The 25,005-nt window shown below is 34.2% G+C and overlaps 1 protein-coding gene across 1 annotated transcript in view; it reads right to left on the bottom strand.

Annotated features, from left to right (window-relative positions):
- The window catches only part of TRAPPC8 (trafficking protein particle complex 8), an 82,405-nt gene that overhangs the window by 26,241 nt on the left and 31,159 nt on the right, over positions 1-25,005 (bottom strand). Inside the window, 9 exon segments of the mRNA XM_030336538.1 lie at positions 3,442-3,596; positions 4,016-4,142; positions 4,664-4,738; positions 7,096-7,226; positions 7,645-7,839; positions 9,887-9,995; positions 10,807-11,031; positions 14,927-15,058; positions 22,744-22,849. Of these exon segments, the coding sequence (XP_030192398.1) occupies positions 3,442-3,596; positions 4,016-4,142; positions 4,664-4,738; positions 7,096-7,226; positions 7,645-7,839; positions 9,887-9,995; positions 10,807-11,031; positions 14,927-15,058; positions 22,744-22,849 (1,255 nt within the window).

Below are 25,005 nucleotides of genomic sequence, written 5' to 3'. Positions count from 1 at the left end.
AGGCAAAATATTTATGGTATGGATTTATTGTGGGGTTTTTTTGTTATTCACTACAAGCTTTTTTGTTTAATCAACCAAACACCCGTTGTTACTATGTAGAATAAGAGGTCCTCTACATATTCTACCTTCTGCAAGGAAAATTACATCTATAACAATAAAGTTTTTTTTTTAAACCACTATGGTATGCAAGAAGAAAACTTAAATACAGAATGAGCAATATCAAAAACAAAATAATTTTAAAGACTACTCAGTTAAACATTTAAAATTAAACATCATCTGGTTCAATTTTCCTCATTTCGTAAGAGAAGAAACTTTCCAAGGTCAGATAATTAGAGATGGAGCTTAGAAAAAAGTCTAAAAGAAAGGCTCTATACGTAATAATCTATCATCTGAGAAGTACCACACTTAAAAACCATGTGTACTTTTACCAATCTTAGTAACAAAGAACATCTTAATCATCAGATACAATGAAAAGTATAAGCTGGGTGGCTCAGTCAGTTAAGCATCCAACTCTTGATCTTGGTTAGGGTCGTGATCTCACAGTTCAGTTCCTGAGATCAAGCCCTGAGTCAGGCTCTGCACTAACAATGCAGGGCCTGCTTGGGATTCATTCTCTCTCCCTCTCTCTCTCTCTCTTATTCTCTCTGCCCCTCTCCTACTCATGCTCTCTCACACTCTCAAAATAAATAAATAAGCTTAAAAAAAAAAAAGGGTAAGCTATAAAAACTGAGTATTCTGGTGTCCTCAATGGACTGATTTCAATTAACCAGAGGGGTCAGAATCTTCCCTTTCAAAAGTAAGCTCTAGGAAATTCTTATGTATAGAATTCCAAGCAAACTGTATAAATTAGTGACTTCTAAACTATAATGATGGGGGGCGCCTGGATGGCTTAGTCGATTATGCATCCAACTCCTGATTTCAGCTCAGGTCATGATCTCACACTTGTGAGATTGAGTCCTGTGTGCCTCTGTGTGGACAGTGCACAGCCTGCTTGGGATTCTCTCCCTCCCTCTCTCTCTCTGACCTTTCTTTCCCTGCTCACACATGCACTCTCTCTCTCAATACATATAAACTGAAAAACAATAAATAAATAAATAAACAAACAAACAAACAAACAAACAAACAGCTAGCTAGCTATAATGATGAATAGCCCTAAAATAAAATTTGGATCCCAACTCATTTCAATCCATCTTCAGCCTTAGAACTCCTAGGTGTAGCAATGCAAATCCTAATAAAAATCCAATGCATTACTACGGGAACTTGACAGGCTTATACAAAAATGGCACAAGTATAAGAAAAAAGAAAAAAATTAAAGATTAATTTTTAATCTGGTTTGTCAGATTCAAAAAATTATAAAGCAAGATTATAGTATTGACAAAGAAAGATGAGGAATTATTATCGGCAAGAATAGGTATACACACTTTAAGGATATTAGTATATTAGAAAGATGGTATAATGAGTTGCCAATATTCAATTAACGGTAAAAATAAAGTTTGACTCGCTACTCCTTGACATTCGGAAGAGTATTATTCCCTTGGATTTAAAACAGAACACAGACATTAAAAAATAAAACGGTACAAGTTTTGACTATAGAAGTTTCTTAAAAGTGTTTGTAAAACTCAGAAGCAACAAAGGACAATCAGATAGGCCTTCATATATGTTAAAAGCCTTAACATGGTGAAAGACACCAAATCAAAGTTAAAATATATAAAATATTTATCAAGCAGAAGCTAGCACTGAAGTCAGTCCATGAGTTTTTTTTTTTTTTTTTTTTTTTTGCCCTACATAACTCTTTAAGTGAACCATAATTAACCAAGTGTAAATCTTGGGCAGAATACATGTGGCTCAGCAATACCCTCCCTCAAACACAACCCTCCCCTTTACTTTTTTAATGAGTATACCTCCCCCTCCCCATACAGGCATAGGATTAGTGCCCATAAAAACCATCCAATGAGAAAAGGGAAATGGTACCCAATTCAAAGGGTATCAACAGGTAATCATATAAACATATAGAAGAAAAAAAATCATATGAACAAAAAACGTATGAAGATTGATCAATCTTATCAGACATCAGAGAAATGTAAATAAAAAGAATGTCTTTTTTCACCAATCTGATTTGCAAAAGTAAAAAAAAAAAAAAAAAAAAAAAGTGATAATACCCAGTATGTCATAAATGTGAGACAACAGATATTCTCATGCTCAAGGTAAGTGCAAATTGCTATAGCCTTGCCGAAGGTAATTCTGTAGTATGTTACAAAACATTTTATTTATATACCTTTGACCGAGCAATTCCACTTTAGTCTAAACTAGAACACAAAGTATATACATAATGTGATTTACTGCAGAACTATCAGTAATGATGAAAAACCAGAACCACACTCAACAACAGACAAATGGTTAAAATACATTATGGTATCTAAATAAAGGAATACCATATATAGCTGTAAAATAAGGAATTTTTACTGAATGAAAACAAAGACCAAGTTATGTTTTTAAAGACAAAAAGTGAGTAAGGATAAAATGTGCAGTATGATTCCATTTATAATTACTAAAACTATACATAAGTGTTCAGTGAAAGGTCTGAAAGGAGAAAACGCCAATTTAATATCACGAGCACTTGTAAAAGGTAAGTGGCTAAGCTTCTAACTCCCCTACAAAGAAAACTTGAGGATGCAGGAGGAAAGACCTTCTGCCAGTGTCTGTAATACTATACAACCCTGCCACTGGTCTGCCTCTCAGGTAGACAACTGATCCAAGGTAGGCCAGATTTCTCTCCTAGAAACTTGAAACTAGTAATAAAGTGGCACAAAGACTGGAAAAGCTGTTAAACTAAGGTCATATCAAAAGCAATGCTTTCTAAAGGCTCACAAACATTTGCTGCTAAATTTCCTGGAGGTGCCAAGTCCTTATTTTTCTGAGACTTACTGTTCTAGAATACTTCAGTTTCCAAGAGATGTTCCAATATCCTTTAACTAAATAATACATTTTCTCTTTTTTGGCTTATGCTCCCTAGCATCAGTTTCTATCTTCTGCAACTAAAAAAGCTGGAACTTATATGGCATAAAAGTAGGGTGGGGTAGGAAAACAGAGAGAATAAAGGGAATATTGTTTCTTACGAATATATTTATCTATTTTGTGTAAACTTTTTACAAGCATTAATTCCTATATTATTTGTGTACCTTATCAAAAAAGAGCCACTGATTTTAATGAAGTGTTCTTTAAATGCATTTTCTCAATTTCCATCAATATTTTGAGGTTTATATTTATAACCTGGCTGTGACTTATCTTTGTAAATTAGACCTATTTAACCCTAGCTTAGCAATAATTAAAAAGTATGGTTCAATGTAACATCAGTACCTTCAAAGTCTACAATTAATTTACTGAAAATATTATCTGACCTTATAATTTATTAAGTCCATGAAATTTTAAAAAGTGAAATACCTCCAACAGTGGCATTTCCTCCGTGATAATGGGATCTAAACGTCGATCAGGACCATATTTGATAGATGTTTTCTCTTCTTTTGTATTGTTAAGTCGAGGACCTTGAATTTCTAAATCCTGTCTCCCTCTGACTGACATACTCAAGGAATGTTTTCCTGAAACAAAAAAATCAATGCCCTAAAATAATTTGATATGTTAAGTGACATAAATTTAGCTTGAATACTGTAACTTTCATATTATTTCTAGAAAAATTCTAGACAATTACTGAGTAGCATCAATCATCAAAGAATTAGTCATATTTTACTTTTATGTTTAACCATACCTACTGTATGCTGCTCAATTTTTTATTTAGGAGAAATGAGACTTACTTACTTTGCAAATACAAAATACATTAGAAAGGAATACAGTTGTTTATTTTTGAAGCAATGGCAGAGTTTAAAATAATCCAAATAATCTAACTGCCTTGGTTAAAGGTACATTAGACCCATTTTTAAAACATGCTATTTTCATTCATTTTATTTTATGAAGATTTAATTACTAGTTTTGTATCTGTTTAGCAATGCTATGGTTTTACCTGTGTGACATCCAGGAAGAGAACCAATGCCATCTACTGTCATGCAGCCCTGAATAGTGCCAAGATTATAAACAACTCCGAGAATATGCAGCTCCCCTATGTGATGGGGAAAGAGCTTTAGTCTTGCCTGTGGAGATATTTAAGTCACTTATTATCTGTTTTCATAATATCTTAAATAGTGCAATACCTAAATTCTGTAATATTGCAGAAATTGGAAGTCATGACCTAAGCTTTTGAATAATGAATTAATTTATTATACTGGAAAGCATTTGCTTCAAAAGAAAAATCTGTAAATTCTGTAAATTCTACAATTACAGGCACAGATCTTAACTAATACTTCAAAGTCAACAAAACCAAAATATTCTGGCCAACCAAATGTCATATGAAATTACCATACTGACCACCCCACAAAAAAAACAAAACAAAACAAAAAACATTGCACCAGGCTTCTTTGAAAATTAACAAGCCAAATTAACAAACCAGACTACTCTTCTCCCACCAATTTCCTCTTGTGCAATTCCTGTTTCCGAATCTTCCAAATTTTAGCTTTTAAGACAATAAGAATATAAAATAAACCTAATAAATTGGTTTTTTAAATTTGTTTCCAACTTACTTTTTCTTAAGACATAAAAATAAGAAAATAATTACCACTTTAGATTCTTCACTGTTAATTAAAAATTCTGAAATAACTTCAGTTCCAATCATTTTAGGTTCACCTGTTACCTGAAAAATATTTTGTAAAATACATATTCTAATGAAAAGTATCAGAAGAATATTAACATTCCTATACGTCAACATTTAAGAACAATAACAATAATTACAGTTAGCATTTACCAGGTTCTACTATGTGCTAATCAATATACAAAGTTGTTTTTTTTTTTTACTTTCACACCTGGAGTGATCTAACATGTGATATATTTTTCTATTTCATTCAGTCCAATTCAAGTGAGGAGGATAAGTGATCTACTCAAAGCTGCAGCCACCAAGAGGATAAAACTTCAAGACATAAAGTTCAGCTACTAATTGTCAACAATGGCCAAAATGGCCGCTTAGTTTAATTCTGCAGTAAGAGCAAATTTCTCCATCTTTACTCTGACTGGCCTCTTTTTCCACATTGTCCAATTGTATCGAGTAATGGCAGCCTAAGCAACATGCATAAAAGACTGGTGGACAATAAGGGCAGTAGGAGAGAACAAAAAAAAAGGCCTCCTCCAAATCAATGACTTCTGTAAGAGACTATAATCTTTGGTCATGTAACAAAGCACAGTTAACTGGCTCACACTTGGGGTAAAGCTGGTCCTCATAAACACTGTTTTACTTTTACCATGAAGTTAGTTATTTCACAAAAATTAAAATTACATTTCCCTAAATTTCAGTTCAGTATCTTAGTCCACCAGCAGCAGAAAGTTATGAAGAAATCCAAAGAGTTTGAAATTTACAGGATAAAGTATAACTTAATTATACACAATGAAAAATCTCACTTTAATAAACCTCCTTTAAAATTTAATATATTAAACAGACTAATATACTAAAAAGCTAATGGATCTTTTAAAAAACTGTACCAAGAGTGAACCATTCATAAGCTTATTTGTATTCCAGGCATCAGAAAAAAAAATTAGAAAAATTCATGGAGTTGCTAAAATTCAAGTCAGAATAGAGCCTACAAAATCTCAATCTTTGGAACTATCCACAATGAGTGTAATCACAAAACGTCTTCAATGAATTTAACCAACAAGACTTTACAGAAGGAAATCTTTAAAAATCAAAATACTCCAAGAGAAATAATTTAATAGTAAAGTTTAGTACGACATACATCTCTTTCCAGTTCTCCCTTCATAAATCAATGCCAAAATGTTGGGATATTTCCCAGTTCCAAAATAATGATTAAAGCATATATCAAGGTAGTACAAAGAAGTAAAAGTTATATAGAGATAGTGGTGAATAGCCCAGTAAGTGGAAAAAAAAATTATTTTTCCCAGTTATTTCTGTTACAATCAGCTTGGTAATAAAGATTATTTGTCCAAGTCATTCCTACTTCAATAATAACTATCTTAGGGGTGGGTGCCTGGGTGGCTCAGTCAGTTAAGTGTTCAACTCTTGATTTTAGCTCAGGTCATGATCTCATGGTTCGTGAGCACAGAGCCTGCTTGGGATTCTATCTCCGCTCGTCCTTGACAAGTGTGTGTGTGTGCTCTCTCAAAATAAACTTAAAAAAAAAAAAAAAAAAACCATCATAGATAAAGAGCTTATTACAGACACGAATAAGAAAAAGATAAAACACATACAAAGATAATCCAAAAAAAGGAAATCCAAGATCTTCAACTTCACCAGAAATTAATGAATGAGATGGAAAATAATAAAGTAAAACAGCATTTTTCATACCTAGTAAATCAATTAAGATGCTTTTTTATAAATAAGAATGCTTAATGTTGCAAAGATGAGATATCCAATCCCATGTGTTGCTGGTAAAAAGCTTTGGTATGACCTCTTGGGAAACCAAAAGAGCACTAACATACTTATTCCCTAAAATTTTTTAACTTCATGCCTAGGAATCATTACTACAGAAATTATCAGGATGAAAAAAGTATACACCCAAATTTTTACCATTGAATTATGAGGATAGTAAACAAATGGAAACTTCTAAAACAACTATCAATGGAGACACAGTAGAAGAGCTTATAGATCATCCATGATGGAATATTACACAGAAATGAAATATTAAGACATGTTAATATCAAGATACACATACAAATCAACAGAATAAAAAAAAACAACATACACAATATTTTTAAAATCCCATATATGAGAGAAAACATACAAATAGAAATTACTGGAAAGATATATAGAAAAGCGTTAAAGTGGTTATTTCTAAATACTGAGAAGACAGATTTATCTTTATTCTGTATGTTCTTTGTATTCTCTATTTTCAACAATATGCATATATCATACTTTTTATAGCTAGGGAAAACAGGCATAAAAAAGAATAAGTGTAGTTCACTGAACAGAAAATATTGAAATGTTATGCATCTGTTAGGCTATTACTGAAACATGCTTATTACAAATACCTTTTAATAACTTACTAGTTCTTTAACTTCTTCATTATCCTTTCCACTAATATCTTTAGGTTGAAACTTCCATAGCAATGACAAATCAGTCAACAAAAGTGGAACCTTCAAAGGATTTCTAAAAGCCACTTCCACTGTTATTGGTTCTACAAAAAGAAAGGCCTAAATTAGTAACTTCAATAAACCCCCCCTACCATCCTATGCTTCAATTCTCTGAACACACCTTACTTTCACAGCTCTGCATTTCTGCCTAGACTGTCCTTTACCAGCTTATAAATGTCCATTTATTCAGGATTCAGTTTTAAAACTACTTCCTCTAGAAGATTTCCCCAATTCCTATGTGCTAACGAATGTCACTCTCTCTTCTATATTCCAATAGCACACTTATATACTAGTATTACATCTCATACATAGTGCCTGGTTTTATACATACAGCTCACTAAGTTATGATTCCTAATTTATTTTTTGCATGCCTGGCTTCCAGTAATTTTTGGCACATAGAAAATTATCTTGCATCTGCTGTAAGTAAACAAAAAACCATGAATAAAAATTCAAGTATATCACCTTCTACAACTGCCAGTGGAAATCTTGAGTTATCTGAATAACTATTCAAACAATATTGTGTGGGGTAGAAATTGGTTGGAACTACTCCTCTGTTAACCACAGCTACAACTTGTTCCTCAAGTTCTCGCCACTGCTGAGAGGATTCAGAGTCATATTCCTGATCGAGACTTACATGAGTAGCTGCTTGCTTTTCACCTAAAAAAAAAAGTGTCACAATTAAACATGTTTATTAACACCTGCCTTCAATGAAACATATTATTATATTATTATTATTATATTATTATTATTATTATTATTATTGTATTTGAGAGAGAAACAGAATGTGCACGCAAGCAGGGGACAAGGGCAGAGGGAGAAGAGGTGGGGGTGTGGGGCGAAAGAGAAAGAGAGTGAGAGTGAGAGTGAGAGTGAGAGTGAGGAGAGAGAGAGAGAGAGACAGAGACACAGAGAGAGAGTCAGTCTTAAGCAGGCTCCACGTTCAGCACAGAGCCCGACACCGAGCTCAATCCCACAACCCCGGGATCATGACCTGAGCCAAAATTGAGTCGGACACTCAATCGACTGAACCACCCAGGCGCCCCTGAAACTTATTTTAAATAAAAATATGAGGTATCCGAATAAATACATATACATATACACTCTTGCCTATAATTACCTGAGAGAAAAATATCCTCTTATTAACCCTAGTCTAACTGGAACTTGGCTTATAACATTGATGTTCTTTTCCTCTTGACTCTGAAAGAATATATTTTTCCTAATATTCCAAATAATTTTATATGAAATACTTCAAACATACAGAAACACATGGGGAATAACAAATATTTATATATTAAAATTTAACAAATGCCAATGTTTGTTATAAGATCCCAAATACTCTTCATAAAATAAATGTTACAGATAGAATTATTGCCCTCTGTGTAACCCTCCCAAATCCTACTGCTCTCCTTCATGTCCACTAGCCCTTCTTCCCAGGGCTATTCCAAAGCTGAAATATAATGTTTCATCCATATTTGTTTTTTACTTGATCACATGAATATATACATAAACAATGCATAGAATTGGTTTATATGTTTGAAATTTATAGAAATGGAATTACATTTGACTGACTGTTCTGTAACTGTTTTCACTCAACATTATGGTGTATTATCCATGTAGAAACATACAGAAATATTTCTACAGCATGAATCCATTGCATAAATATGCCAAAATTTATCAATTCATTTCCTGCTATTTCACTTTTTTGTTGTTGTTGTTGTTAACACTAATGTTGCCATAAACATCTTATTTTTAAATAAACATTTTATTTTAAATAAATACTAAATTAAATCTCAAGGAGAAATATAGTAAGCTTAAATATAACAATACACAGAATCACAAAGTTTACTCTAACATACATCAATATATTATATTCTTGGCCCAGTATACCATTCTAAGGTTCAATCCTAAGAAAATAAACCTATATTTTAAAAAGTCTTACAACAAGGACAGCAGAATATTGGCAATTGTTCTCTGCTTCTGTGTACATTTGAAATTTCCATAATAAATTTAGTAAATTTATTAATAAATTATAAATTAATAAATAAATTTCCATAATAAAAGTTAACAAGTTTTATCCCAAGAACATCCATCACAATGTTTATATAAGGAAAAGAAGAAAATAGTCCAATATAAGACGCGAACATTACAGTACTTTATAAGTAGTGAATAAAGTATCTTACAGCCATTAACATTGTTCATTAAGATTATATAATAACATGGGAGTGCCTGGGTGGCTCAGTTGGTTAAATATCTGATTTTGGCTCAGGTCACGATCTCATGATCTCATGGTTTGTGGATTCGAGACCCACGTCAGGCTCTGTACTCAGAGCTCTGAGCCTGGAGCCTCCTTCGGATTCTGTGTCTTTCTCTTTCTGCCCCTCTACTGCTTGTGCTCCCTTGCTCTCTCGAAAATAAATAAACATTAAAAAAAAATTTTTTTTAAGAGGTATGTAATAACATGGGCATTTTTCCTATTATGTGAGAAAACCCATTATAATTATAGCTATTTTGTTATTTTTAGCTTTTAGAGCCGGAAGAAAAACCACTGAAGTAGTGGTTATCTTCAAGGTGGCAGGATGGTGACATGGTAGAGTTACTTATCTTCAAACATTCTTTAACAATTACAACATCATTTCTTAAATAAAGAAAAAAGCACTTAAAAAAATAGTCACTAGGTAAAAAGGCAAAATAAAATTTTACAAACCATCTGCTGGTCGTCTGTCATGGCCAAAGAAAACCCGTGTGGCTGAACTGTTAATATACGGTAAAGGTAGCTGCGGTAAAGGGCCATCTGGTGACAGCTGACTTACGTTCTAGGAGAAATACAAAAGAAAAAAGTTTTTTTGAGAAAATTCCATTTCCTTCATATTTGCCTCCTCATTTTTTAATATGCAAGGTATTAAAAACATGTTAAGCAAGAATATTAAGATAAACAATTAATAGTTTTACTGATACATCAGTCATAAAATTTTAGGTCTCATTTATTCTGGCCCAAGAGAATCTTCCTAAAGTTACTCAGCTAGCTATTAGCTCTCTTTGCAAGTTAAAACTTCCAAATTTTGGTGCGCTTTACTTCCTGTGACTCATTACAGCATCCTATCTGCCAAAATTCTAACCCATATGATCGATCTCAAATTAATAAAGTTTCTTAGAAAGAGGTATTTTTCTGCAGGACAGATAAAATATTCATTATCCATAGGTCTTCAGAAAAAAATTCACAACTTTCCACTTTTTCCGTAAAACAATGTTTTGTATTTTCTACCCTCTTGTCTCAGTGAAGTATTTTCTCACCAAGGGATGGTATGAGGACCCAATATAAAAAAATTTGTATGATTCAAAAAAAAGAAATAATGAAGAAATAGTCCAGAATGTTTTTAATTCCAATATAAATCAAATGCTTAATGAAATATTAAAATCCTCTTGTAAAGAACTGTAGAAGAGCAATGCAACTCAGATCTATGACTCAAGAGCATAGCCTGCCACACTTTATTATGGCAGATAAGTACATAAATTCTAAGAAAGCCATTTTATTAAACTCCTACTAGACACCACTGAATATGCTTTTGGCTGAAAGTAATAACTTAAATATAATTTTAATATCTAGTCCTGAAAATAAGTATTCACCTTGTAAACATAAAGATACTCTCTGAGGAAGGCCCCTTGTTGAGCAGCAGATTGTTTACTTTCATTGATTAAAATATGCCTGAAAGCAGACACAGCATTGTCCAGTTGCCTAAGGGTATAGGACTGGCGCCCAATAGTGAAGTTAATGTGATCCTCTGCCAGAGACCAGCCTTTTCCTTTGTAGACCTGCATGGCTTGACAATAACAGCGTAAAGCATGCTTTTTCTGTAAAAAAATAAACAAAGTATTACAATCTGAATTTCTCTTGGACTAGAAAAAACAAATACACACACACAATCACGTAACTGTTAATTGGTACTTCCTCTAACAGAGACTGGGATGATGAGCAAAATGAAACTAACATTTATGAAAACCCCATTGCAATTATTACTAAAAACCAAGAGATCCTGAAGCAGGCAAGTTAATTGCTTTGTCCAAGGGCAGGAAGTCTAAGAAGTCAGAAATAATAATGACTTTATAAAAAACCATCTGGGAGTTCTCAGAACGGCAGTATATGGAGTCATGAATCAGAGGCTTGGTTGTTATTTTAATGTTTTTTTTTAATGTTTATTTATTTTTGAGAGAGACAGAGACAGAATGAGAGTGGGTTAGGGGCAGAGAGAGAGGGAGACACAGAATCCAAAGCAGGCTCCAGCTGTCAGCACACAGCCCGAAGCGGGGCTTGAACTCACAAGCTGTGAAATCATCACCTGAGCTGAAGTCGGCCACTCAACTGACTGAGCCACCCAGGCGCCCCGGTTGTTATTTTATAACTAAGAACTATCTTACTAATTTTGTTATGATCATCTCTATACCACTGCATTGGGCTGAATGAATACCCCATATGTGTGTATGTATGTATTTATATGTGTATACACATTTTTTAACTACTGTTTCACTTGGGAGTAAGAGTATGATATATTCTTTTTTTTTTGCCCACTGCTGCATCCTGCCACACCCGTGAGCAATTATTTGGCATTAATTACCTATCACTGTCACACTCTGAACTCAGACAACCTTTAGCTTAAAACCTGGATTTGGTACCAAGGAAGAGGCTTCTCCCCACTCAACCTTCTGCTTCAGAGTATACTCTTATACCTCCTCTCCTCTACAGGGTGGATTACAAACTTTTAGTATGTATATCCAAGACTGCTCGTTTTTTAAAAGAAATGTTTCCTTGTAAATAAATAATTAAAACAAATCAAAATCATCTGCCACTTAATACCATAGAATTTAAGAACTCAGTATCTCTTTTGTGATATTCCTACAGAGATACCCAATTTGAATCTCATCACGAGGAAACACCAAACAAACCTAAATTGAGGGATACTCCACAAAAATAACTGGACTGTAATCTTCAAAAGTATCAAGGTGATAAAGTCAAAGTATCTTTCTGAACAGGATCCTTATGCTATAAAGGACCATTTTTATGGGACAACTGTCAAAACCCACATGGGGTCTAAGGATGGGTGGTACTGTATTAGTACTAAGTTCTTGATTTGATGGTTGTATTATGGTTATATAGTAGAAAAAGTCTTGTTTCTAGGAAACAGGAAATAATGTCCTAAAGTATGTGGAGGTAATGAGATACCAGGGAGACAACTATCAAACACTCAGGTAAAGTTTCTGAACTGTACTTGTGACATTTTTATAAGTTTGAGACTATTTCAAAATAATTTTAAAGTGATGTTTCTTGAAAACACCCCTAATCTCCATACTGCATTTAGTAAAAAGGAATACAAACAAGTCTTAAAAACTAAGAGATATAGAGAAAAAATTGAATATGTCAAAATGCTGAGTTCAAGTACATTTTTAGGATTTCTTGGAAAAACACCCAACGAGACTTGAAAGGTAAAAAGGATTTAAAGTCTGCTTTTTAAAGTAAGAATTGAAAGACTGTCTAGGGGTATACTTGGACACATATACATATATCCTCCCCAGCAATTTTTTTTTTAAGTTTATTTATTATTCTGAGAGTGAGAGCAGGAGGGGCAGAGAGAGAACTGGAGAGAGAGAATCTCAAGCAGGTTCCACACTGTCAGCGTGAAGCCTGAAGCCAAGGCTCGAACTCACAAACCCGTGAGATCATGACCTGAGATGAAATCAAGAGTCGGACACAACTGATTGAGCCACCCAGGCACCCTCTCCCCAGCACTTCCTTAAAATTTTTTTTTTACTAATTATCATAAAAAAAAATTTACTAATTATAATCTTTGGTAATGCCAGTTCCTTTTTTTTATTTTTTTTTAATTTTTTTTTTTCTTTTTCAACGTTTATTTATTTTTTTGGGACAGAGACAGACAGAGAATGAACGGGGGAGGGGCAGAGAGAGAGGGAGACACAGAATCGGAAACAGGCTCCAGGCTCTGAGCCATCAGCCCAGAGCCTGACGCGGGGCTCGAACTCACGGACCGCGAGATCATGACCTGGCTGAAGTCGGACGCTTAACCAACTGTGCCACCCAGGCGCCCCACCAGTTCCTTTTTTTTAAATGCCTTTCACTAGTTGATAATCATAATGGAAATCTAATGGGGAAAAAAAAAACCTATAAAAAATTTCTAGGGGCGCCTGGGTGGCTCAGTCAGTTGAGTATACAACTCTTGATTTCAGCTCAGTTCATGTTCTTGCAGTTGTGAGATCAAGCCCCATGTCAGGCTCTGCAATGGGCATGGAGCCTGCTTGAGATTCTTCTCCCTCCCTTTCTACCTCTCCCCAGCTTGCGCTCTCATGCATAGGTTCTCTCTCTCTCTTAAAAAATAAAAAAAAAGTAAAAAGGAAAAATTTCTAGGGACAAGATAAGCAATCCAGCACAAATTCTCAGGGAGGACTGAGAAATGGCATTACTATACACACATATCTCCTCTACTGTCCTCTCATCCTTGCCAACAACACACATTTTAATGGAAATGTCATGAAAAGTTGGTGTTTCTCAGAAACAATTTGGCCTCAGTCACAACTGTTTGTGTTCTACGTCCTACCTCCCAAGGAAGATACTGTTCTTGACCAACTTCAATAGGATATGCATTTGCTTTTCCAACAGAAAAGCATTTCTAGTCATGCTTTCAGCTGCTACATACTGTCTGAGAAAGAGGTTCAGGGTCTATTTAGAATGTTCGCAAAATACAAAACCGGGTACCCTGGAATCATTAACTCCATGATATAACTACAGTTAGATTACTGAGCCAAATAGTAAATGTATGTCAACCTACCACAAATGTAGCCATTTTTAATTTGCTATGCATTTCCTAGAAGCAACATGCCCTACAATTTCAGAAGATGAAATATGCGTGGCTATTTCCAGTTCCAATGACATCATCATGTTCACAAATGAAACCATTCACAAAAGTGGACAAAGATGTAGAAAAAGAATGACTTGTTTTTAATAAGAGACAATGGACCATTCGCAATGAGGTATATAATTTTCCTCCCAAGCAAAGGGAACCACATACTTTATACATTTTGTAAATTTTTGAACAGAACGCTTTTAAGTTTTTTATTTTGAAAGAGAGAGACAGAGACAGAGACAGATAGGAACACAGGGAGGATTCTTCAATCCACATTTCTATCCACCATTTACTACTGCTACCACTCTGCCTCCAGCAAAGTCCCTCCAACTAATGCTTAAAGAGGCAACTGGGGCTGGAGAAACTGCTCTAAATTAATCGATCTAAATTAAAGATCTCTCCAACCCAACTGCTTCCAGGTACGAGAGAGAGATGATTTCTACTCATTAAATATTTAGTAAATACCATTATAAGGCACTTTGAGAGGTAACAGAAGACTAGAGCTGAAGTAGGGACAGTCCAACCACTGTGAAGGATAATTAAAACTGGTTGAATACATTCAGTATATTGGAACTTTCAATACTATACTTGGTTTAAGCTACAAAACTGAGGCTCAGAGAAGTAACCCAGGTCATGTTGTGAGTAGAAGATCAAGACTGAAGCCCACATTTACCTAAATCCAAATCTCATGCCCTTACCAATATAACAAAATTTACTTCCATTTTTAGGATTAATTTTAAATCATAAAAAATTGACAAATGACATACATTTATAAAATACATAACAAACTGTAACAAAAATTAAAATAATTTATTTGTTAAATAAAATGCACTCACTTGCCCTGCTTTACTAAACCGATGTCCTGCCAGTATCATATGAAATGCGTATTTTCTAACCATGGGGCTCTTCATGTTTATAAAGCAATGTGCCGCCTGTTCCAAAAGAAGTGCACTTCGAAGATCAGAATCCTATTGAATGTTTAAGAGAAAATAAGGTTAGTTTCACAAAATTAAAAGTAAAAAGATAACTGGTAAAAAAATATTTACTTTCTAAAAACAATATAAGCATATTCACTTTAACTTAAGAGTATCTGAGGGAAGAGATCAAGGGGCAATCTAATCTTGATAATTCTTTCTTCCAATAAGCATGAACTTTTCTTAAAATCCTTCAAAACATTCTCTACCATGAAATATTTTCTTTTGTTTTTCATAAAGCCAAATTGTGTGGTTATGATATGTACCCTGTAATAAATCTCTGAAGAAATGTAATCCCTTTTCGGGGCGCCTGGGTGGCTCAGTCAGTTAAGCGTCCGACTTCAGCTCAGGTCATGATCTCACACTCCGTGAGTTCGAGCCCCATGTCAGGCTCTGTGCTGACAGCTCAGAGCCTGGAGCCTGCTTTGGATTCTGTGTCTCCCTCCCCCTCTGCCCCTCCCCTGCTCATGCTCTCTCTCTGTCTCAAAAATATACAAAAGAAATGTAATCCTTTTTCAAATGGCAAAGAAAAAAGTATATAAACTGAGAATTTAATACAGGTATACTGAATAAAGATAAACCAGAAAAGAGAATGCAGAAAACAATAGATTCACAATTATCTAATTTCTTCTGGAAACTGATCTGTGACATCCAATAGCCTATTTCCATCCAAGAAAAAAGGAAAGATAAAAAGAGAATGTGTGTAGATTATGAAATAATCCAATCTACTACTTTATCCTCTATTAACTTTACTGGATTTAAAAGCAATTCTCAATTTTTGCTTAATTCAAGAATGTCAAAATGACTGCTTTTCATTAAAAAATTTAGAAGGCTTTTCCCTTAGAAGATTTCACCTACTATTAGTATTATTAGTAAATGGTACAACTCAAATTAGTTTCCACTTCAACAGACTCTTACAACAGTGTCTACAAAAACCACATACCGCATTTACATCCTCACCCATAAGGACAACCTTTCAAATGAAAGAGCCATCATCACTTTAAATAACTGAGAAAGTAGTGAAGGTTGCTGATCAAGCATCAACAACATTTTCACCAAAACTTTCTCTAGGTTTTCAGCTGTTCTCAAGCTGAACTTACCATGCCCTTCCATGTGTTCTGCTGCCATTATTTTCCCCAGGGAAAGTTGAAAACAGAAAACATTTACTTTAAATGCAATAATGTCAACAAATTATAGTTACATCAAATAGTGCTCATAATCAGTGTAATCAGTGATTATAACTATCTCTGCAGCAATCACAAAATTAGAGTGGAAACAGATCTGAGGAAAAAATCTAGAAAGCATCCAGTAAATGGCAGATATTATTTCAATCCCCTTGTGACAAAAACTAAGTATCTGATCAGGTGTTTTTTCTAAGTAAGATCCCAAAGCTAGTAAGTGGGAAAATCAGAAACGTACAATTAACAAGCAGTTCTTATGCAAGGGTTTATATCAGAATTACTTAAGGCAGCTAGGGAGTATACTTTTTTTATTTTTTAGGAAAATGTTTTCTTTAAAAATACTTTTTTCTGGGGCGCCTGGGTGGCGCAGTCAGTTAAGCGTCCGACTTCAGCCAGGTCACGATCTCACGGTCCATGAGTTCGAGCCCCGCGTCAGGCTCTGGGCTGATGGCTCGGAGCCTGGAGCCTGTTTCCGATTCTGTGTCTCCCTCTCTCTCTGCCCCTCCCCTGTTCATGCTCTGTCTGTCTCTGTCCCAAAAATAAAATAAAAACGTTGAAAAAAAAAATTTAAAAATACTTTTTTCTAAAAGAATAAATGTTCAGAAAAAAAAAAAAGTGAACATCTTTCTTTCCTACCCCATGCCTCATCTGACTTTCCAGAGGTACCTACAGTTACCAGCTTGGTGTTGGTGTTTGTCATTTCTCTCGCTCCATATTTGTTTTTATGTAATACATAGTTTTCTAAAAATACACATACTTTTTTATACATAAATGGTATTATACAGAATATTCTTTATCTCATTTTTTGACTTACAATAATATCACGGACATCTTTCAAGACACCTACATCTCATTTCTTTTAAAGCTACATTGTATCCTGTTATATAAATACACCATAATTTTATTAATACAGTGTCCAACTGATTTAATATTGCTTCAGAATTTTGTTACTACAAAAAAATACTTTGATAAACATCTTTACAAAACCATTTTTGAGTAATTATACATTTTTATTAGACACATTTCTACAAGTAGAACCGGTTAGTTAATGAAAGCTATGTATATAGTTCATTTCTAGCCAACAGAAAAAAAAAGTAATACCAACATATAGTCATCTCTCACAGAGATGAGTGTATGTTTTCTATTCGCACTCAGCCAAAAATCCTTAAATCTTTTTTACCTCTTTAATTAAAAAAAAAAAAAAAAAAACAAAAAAAACACTTTGCTCAACAGACATTTACTATAAGGCTGGTAATCTTTTCATACGTTTAAGGATGCTTTGGTATTTTTTCTGTGAATACCCTTTATACTCTTTTTGTGAATGGGTTTTTGTGATATATGGTTTCTAAAAGCCCTTTGTACGCATTAATCAATATTAGGTATTTGTCATACATTTTGCATTAGTCTTTCCCAGTTTTTAACATGAAAGAGTTTATTTAGTAGTCAAGCATACTATCTTTTGGCCTTATAGCTTCAAAGTACTGCATCAAACTAGAAAGGATGATATCATTCCTAGATTAAAAAAATGTTTGCTACATATTCTGTTAGGTTGTTTTCTATATTATAACTTACTCAAGCTATATTATATTATCATGTAACAAGTACGACAGGAATCCACCTCAAACAGTTAGATTGTCACAATACTATTTGGTGAATAACCTAACTTCCCCACTAGTTTTAATGATACCTAATCATATGTTGTATTTAAATTCTCATTCTATTCCATTACTCTGTCTCTTTTATCACTGTAAAAGTTTCAATTCTGTAGCTTTGTAACCTTTTAATATCTGGAAGAGCAATTCCCTCTAATTACTTCTTCTATTTCAGAATTTTATTTAGGCTTCTCAATAGCTATTTCACAGGTTTTTTAAGTGCTATAAATTAAGTCTATACCTAGTATGTGCGAAGCGAACACACCGCTGGCACATACAAACATACAGCATAATACATATATATTTTTTTTATTGCCTATGAGGCTCATTAAACTCAAAACTTGGAAGGCAGCAATCCTGGACCTTTTGATTAAGATAGGAACACGCCTTAGAATCTTTGATGGTATGTACAATGATTCTAATGTATAACCAATTGAGACCAGGACAGTAACCCTCACACAGTCAAAATAACTCAAAGGCTGACCATTTAGAAGAGACCTGGAAGTCCATGGCAATATTATTAATTTATTGAAGCAAAATTTTGACTCTTGAATCCAGTATGGCAGTTGTCTGAAAAAGAATCAATTTGCTGTGCTGAATGCCCTACACTCATGGCTCACGTGCAACTTTGTTCTTTAGTAGTCCCTACGCTTACAGTGACACCTAAAGGAGAAAAAACATTCCCCTGAACCAAAAAAATAGCCCCGCAAGAGAATCACAACTGCATCAGTTCGATGGAAGAAAATGAAAGGATTTCACAAGTGACAGTTTTATCTAAAAGCAGAGGCTTTGAATGAATTGAATAAAATTTTATTTTAGTGGTAGTTTCACACCTATGATATGAACAAGTCTATTACATACGCTCCATAAGAACTAAGAAAAAATATCTGATACTACAGAATGATACAGTACTGGTGGCACAAACTTAAGGAATCAAATCTCAAGGATGGCTTTCAGATTTTTTCTTTGGGTACTATGAAGTTAGCAGGAAAGGTGCTATGAGCTGATGAGTTTGCCACAGGAACAGTTCCTGCCAAGGTGAAGAACCTTGTAAAAACTATTACTATCCCAGATAGTAAAAAAACAAAAAAAAACAAAAAAAAAAACTGATTTACTGTGTTTAATGCAGTAACAGACAAAGGGCTATTAAGACCAGAATAAATGTTCAGCACAGAAACAAAGACATAAGTAGAAGAAAAGCATCATATCTTAAGCACCAAATGCAGACACGCTGTCCTGTGTGGTGGTAAACGTGGCATACTGTATCACTAGCTGGGTTTGCTCTGTCATCCTGAGAATCCCAGGGCATAACAATAGTAAGATCCACTTGCCCATAAATTTGCAGTCCAAAAAATAAAGCCAGAAGAATTTTGCTAGATAATTTTTATTCAAGCTCCTAAAGCATAAATTCCCTTTATATTCACTGACAATTCCTAGACTGAAAAACAGCATATATTCAAACCCACATTAAGATTATTTATTATAATACGGAACATCATCGCCCTCAAGTGTCTACATGTTCAGCTCTACCAAAAATTTATGTCTAGCAACTATTCATACTGATCAGTTGTCAATGCAATATCAATTACTCAACATTGTTAATATCATCCCTTAACCTAATTAGTTAACCTTTTAGAATAATTAATGGTTCAGCTCAACAAATACAGGTAAATTATATACCATGTGCCAAGGCCAGTGCTAGGCACGAAAGACAAAAATGTAGAAGACAACACAGTTCCCTACCCTCAGGAACTTAAATATGATTTCCCGTATTACATGACAATCAGGTCTTCCAGCATTATAGAGAGGGGAGGATAGAGACACAGGATAACCTGGGGCACTGCAGATAACTATCTTTAGGACAAGACTCTATAAGGACTTGTAGACAAGGAACAAAGAGGAAAAGGGCCACAGTCCAGAAGGACATTAAGGACATGAACCAAGACAGCAGTAGGAAGGACTTAAAGTGGAGGGAGTAAATTATTTGGAGATATGGAAAGAAAACAACAAAAACAAAAGCACCCAACTGGATTAGTGATAGGATAGGATAGGAGAGTACACCTGTCAGTTTTTGTGCTGAGCAAACAAGGAGCTAGATGGTTATACCATAATTTTAAATCATGATCACAAGGTAAAAAGTTTCTGTGTTTAGATATGTTAACTTAAGGTGCTTTAGAAACATCCAAGTAGGTAAGTCTAAAAGGCAGCTGGCATTACAAATCTATAAACCTCAAGGAGATCAGTGTTGAAGACAGATTTAAGAGTAAAAATCATCACTAAGACTGACCACACCCAAAATGTGTAAAAAGTACAGCAGTCCAAGGATTAAAACCATAGGGTATATTAACATTTAAAAGGCAAACAAGGAGGCGCTTGATTTGTTCTTTTGCTCTTAAGCATTCATCTAAAAAAAAGCCTATCTTTAACCATACTCACAAAATCACTACCATTGTACTTTACAGCCAGGGTCAATGCAACTTAATAATATCTGTTGTAAACCTTCACCAGCAACTATAAATGGATTACTTTTCTGTCTTTTGAAATATTCATAAATAGATTATTTCAATGCTTAAGATTATTGGTTTTAAAAGTTCATACTAGTGAAAACAAGATTAAAAAGTCCTCGTGATTACTCATTTTAGTATCAACTGTATATGAGAATGATGCACATGATGTTGCTTTAAATATTGTTATACATAAGAAAACAATTCCATTTACAACTGCACCAAAAGCATAAAATACCTAGGAATAAACTTAACCAAAGAGGTGAAAGACCTGTACTCTGAAAACTGTAAAATACTGATGAAAGAAACTGAAGATGACACAACGAATGGAAAGTTAATCCATGCTCATATACTGGAAGAATTACTGTTGTTAAAATTACCATACTTCCCAAAGCAATCTACAGATTCAATGCAATTCCCATCAAAACACCAATAGCATTTTTCAGAGAAATAGAACAAACAATACTAAAATTTGTGGAACCACAGAAGACCCTGAATAGCTAAAGCAATCTTGAGAAAAAAGAACAAAGCTGGAGGTCTCACAATCCCAGATTTCAAGATACACTACAAAGCTTTAAAAATCAAACAGCACGGTACTGGCACAAAAATGAGATATACAGACCAATGGAATAGAATAGACATCTCCAAAATAAAAGCCATCCTTATATGATCAATGATCTATCTATTTAATCTATGATAAAGGAGGCAAAAATACAATGGGGAAAAGTCTCTTAAATAAATGCTGCTGGGAAAACTGGACAGCTACATGCAAAAAGAATGAAACTGGACCACTTTCTTTACACCACTCAAAATAAACTCAAAATAGATTAAAGACCTAAATGTGAGATCTGAAACCATAAAAATCCTAGAAGAGAATGCAGTAATTTCTGTCATCGACCATGACAATGTTTTTCTAGATATGTCTCTTTTTTTGTATAGGGCAAGGGAAACAAAAGCAAAAATAAACTATTGGGACTGTTATCAAAATAAAAAGTTTTGCACAGTGAAAAACTGTCAACAAAAAGGCAAGCTACTGAATGGGAGAAGATATCTGCAAATAATATACCCAATAAGAGGATAATGGCCAATATATAAAGAACTTAAACTAAACTCAACATCAAAAAATAAACAATCCCATTGAAAGTGGTGTAGAGGACCTGAACAGACATTTATCCAAAGAAGACATACAGATGGTCAACAGACACTTGAAATGATACTCAACATCACTCATCATTAAGGAAATGCAAATCACAATTACAATGAGACATCACCTGTCAGAATGGCTAAACTCAATAACACAAGAAACAACAAGTGTTGGTGAGGATGTGGAAAAAAGGGAAACCTTGTGCACTGTTGAGAATGCAAACTGGTACAGCCACTACGGAAAATATATGGAGTTCCTCAGAAGTTAAAAATGGAACTACCCTATGATCCACTAATCACACTACTGGTATTTATTTTCCCAAAGAATACAAAACACTAATTTGAAAGGATATATGCACCCCTTGTTTATTGCAGCTTTACAACAGCTAAGGTACGGAAGCAACCCAAGCGTCCACTAGTAGACAAATGGATACTTATACAAAAGGGAATATTACACAGCCATAAAAAAGAATGAACTCTTGCCATCTGCAACAACATATAGATGGACCTAGAGGATATTATGTGAAGTGAAACAAGTCAGACTGAGAAAATCAAATACCATATAACTTCATTCATATGTAGAAACTTAAAACAAATGAATAAATAAAAAGCAGAATCAGAGCTATAAATACAGAGAACAAATTGATGGTTGCCAGAGGGAAAGGGTTGGGGAAATGGGCAAAAATGGATGAAAAGGAATGGGCGATACAGGCTTCCAGTTACGGAATAAGTCATATCATAGGGAATAGTCAATGATACTGTAATAGTGCTGTATGTGACAGATGGTAACTACACTTGTGGTGAGCACAGTATAATGTATAGAGAAGTTGAATCCTGTGTTGTATATCTGAAATTAATGTAACATTGTATGTCAACTATACTCAAAGTAAAAAATTTTTAAAGAAAAATAATCTAAATAAATAAATAGTTACACATAAGTCAGAATCTAATTCACAGAAGATGTACAATATATGTTTGTGTTAATAATAGCATAGACTTAAAACTTAGAAATAAAATAAATTCTCAAAATATTTATGAAATATCACATTTAAAATTAATTCAACAATAGCTGAAGTAGCATAGTGTAAATTCCCAAAAGGAAATTCCCCTCTACTTTTATGTTTTGCACACCCTTTCAAGAAAAAGACACACTTTTTAAAATTTATAAAGTGTTATTAAAGTAAATACATTTTCAGTACCTCACTGGTCAACCGTATTAGGAGAGCTGCGGCCTCTGAATATTTGCTTTGGCTTTTTAAGATTTCAGCACTAAGCAATACACATCTTTCAGCCAATACCATATTCCTAAAGAAAAAAAGAAAGAAAAATATAATTAGCACTACAATATTCTAATACATCATAGTAACCATGTGTTAAATAAAAGTTCCAATTCTAGTTTTTGAATAAAAAGAAATCCATGTTCTTGTTTTCCACTTACCAAAAAGGTTAAAAAGAAAACTTCAAAGAATTCTCATAAGTATTCAAAACTTTTGATCATCACATAATTTCACGGTAAGAATACAATGCAAAGTCACATTTTCTATACACAAAAACTAGAACCTAAATGGTATATTTGAACCAGCTGCTGGTTAACAAATAACACTTGCTATGAACACAAAAGAATACATACATTTCACCATATTTCTTTCTCTTTCCTCATTGCAAACTGTGGTTATGTGTGTTTTAATTTACGGCTACTTCTGGGAATACTTAAGTGTTTTCCATCTAGTAGTACCATTGAGATATTTCAATTGGAGATAACATGAGGGGCAGTGATGCCTAATTGATTCTTGAGCAAAATCTTTGTAAAAACACACAATCAGCTGATTTTTCTTCATGGACTACTATCATCAATAATTAAAAATAATAAAATATCATTATTAAAAATAATAAAATAGAGGCATATGAGTGGCTCCGTTGGTTAGGCATCTGACCCTTGATTTCGGCTCAGGTTATAATCTCACAGTCATGAAATTGAGCCCTGTGTTGGCCTCTGCGGCAGGCATGGAGCCTGCTTTTAAGATTCTCTCTATCCCTCACACTCTGCCCCTCCTTCTCTGTCTCTAAAAAATACAATAATAATAAATTAAAATTTCTTACTGTGAAATTATAAGATGGAATGCTTTTGCTGGGAAATAGCAAAGTTTTTTATTTTAATTTTCTAATCCTTATACCAAAATTGGCCTTAAAATTGCACAGATTACTAACTTGAAGGTCATTCTGAACAGTGATATTTTAAAAATACAATTTTCTACATTCAAAAGTTATCTGCCATAAGCTTACTACAAATCATGTTTTCTTAGGTTAGTATTTATAAACATCTAAGGTTATTTTAATGAACACAAAAGACTAACTCCTAATTAGTAACATCTACTCATATATAATATGCTCTCTTTTTTTTTAAGTATATTTATTTTAGAGAGAGAAAGAGAGTGTGGGGGCGCAGAGAGAGAGAGAGGAAGACAGAGAATTCCAAGCAGGCTACACACCATCAGCACACAGCCCCATGTGGGGCCAGAACTCACAAACCATGACATCATGACCTGAGCCGAAGTCCAATGCTTAACCTACTGAGCCACCCAGGCACCCCTTAAATATGCTCATTTCTTAAAGAGTCTTAAGTAAACTTTATAAACACTCTTACATCTTACACTATTGTTTTACTTATTTTTGTTTGATTCCTCACCTATTTTCTCCATGTGGTCAGTTATTAGGTTACAACGCTACCAAGTCCAAGATTTGATTAATTTGTTTATTCAAGCAACATTTAAAAAAATCATTTTGGGGGCGCCTGAGTGGCTCAGTCGGTTGAGTGTCTGACTTCAGCTCAGGTCATGATCTCGCAGTTTGTGAGTTCGAGCTCCGCGTCAGGCTCTGTGCTGACAGCTCAGAGTCTTGAGCCTGCTTCAGCCTCTGTGTCTCTCCATCTCTCGGCCCCTCCCCTGCTCATGCTCTGTGTCTCTCTGTCTCTCAATAATAAATAAATGTTACAGAAAAATTTTCTTAAATCATTTATGTTCATATTTGCAAATCAATCAATGTGATACATCACATCAACAAAAGGTATAAAAACCATGTGATCATTTCAATAGATGCAGAAAAAGCATCTGACAAACTACAACATCCAGTCACGATAAAAACCCTCAAACAAAGTAAGTTTAGAGGAACATACCTGAACATAATAAAGTCCTTATATGAAAACCAACAGCAACATCACACTCAGTGTATGAGTTTTTTTCCTAAGGTCAGGAACAAGACAAGGATGTCCACTCTCACCACCTTTATTCAACACAGCAGTGGAAGTCCTAACCTCAGCACTCGTACAACAAAAAGGAATAAAGGGCATCCAAATAGGCAAGGAAGAATAAAACTTTCACTATTTGCAGATGACATGATACTATACATAGAAAACCTGAAAGACTCCACCAAAAACTACTAGAACTGATGAATGAATTCAGTAC

This window comes from Lynx canadensis, chromosome D3, assembly GCF_007474595.2.
Source record: "Lynx canadensis isolate LIC74 chromosome D3, mLynCan4.pri.v2, whole genome shotgun sequence".
In the NCBI taxonomy this organism is placed as follows: domain Eukaryota; kingdom Metazoa; phylum Chordata; class Mammalia; order Carnivora; family Felidae; genus Lynx; species Lynx canadensis.
This window is presented reverse-complemented; position numbering and strand designations above follow the sequence as displayed.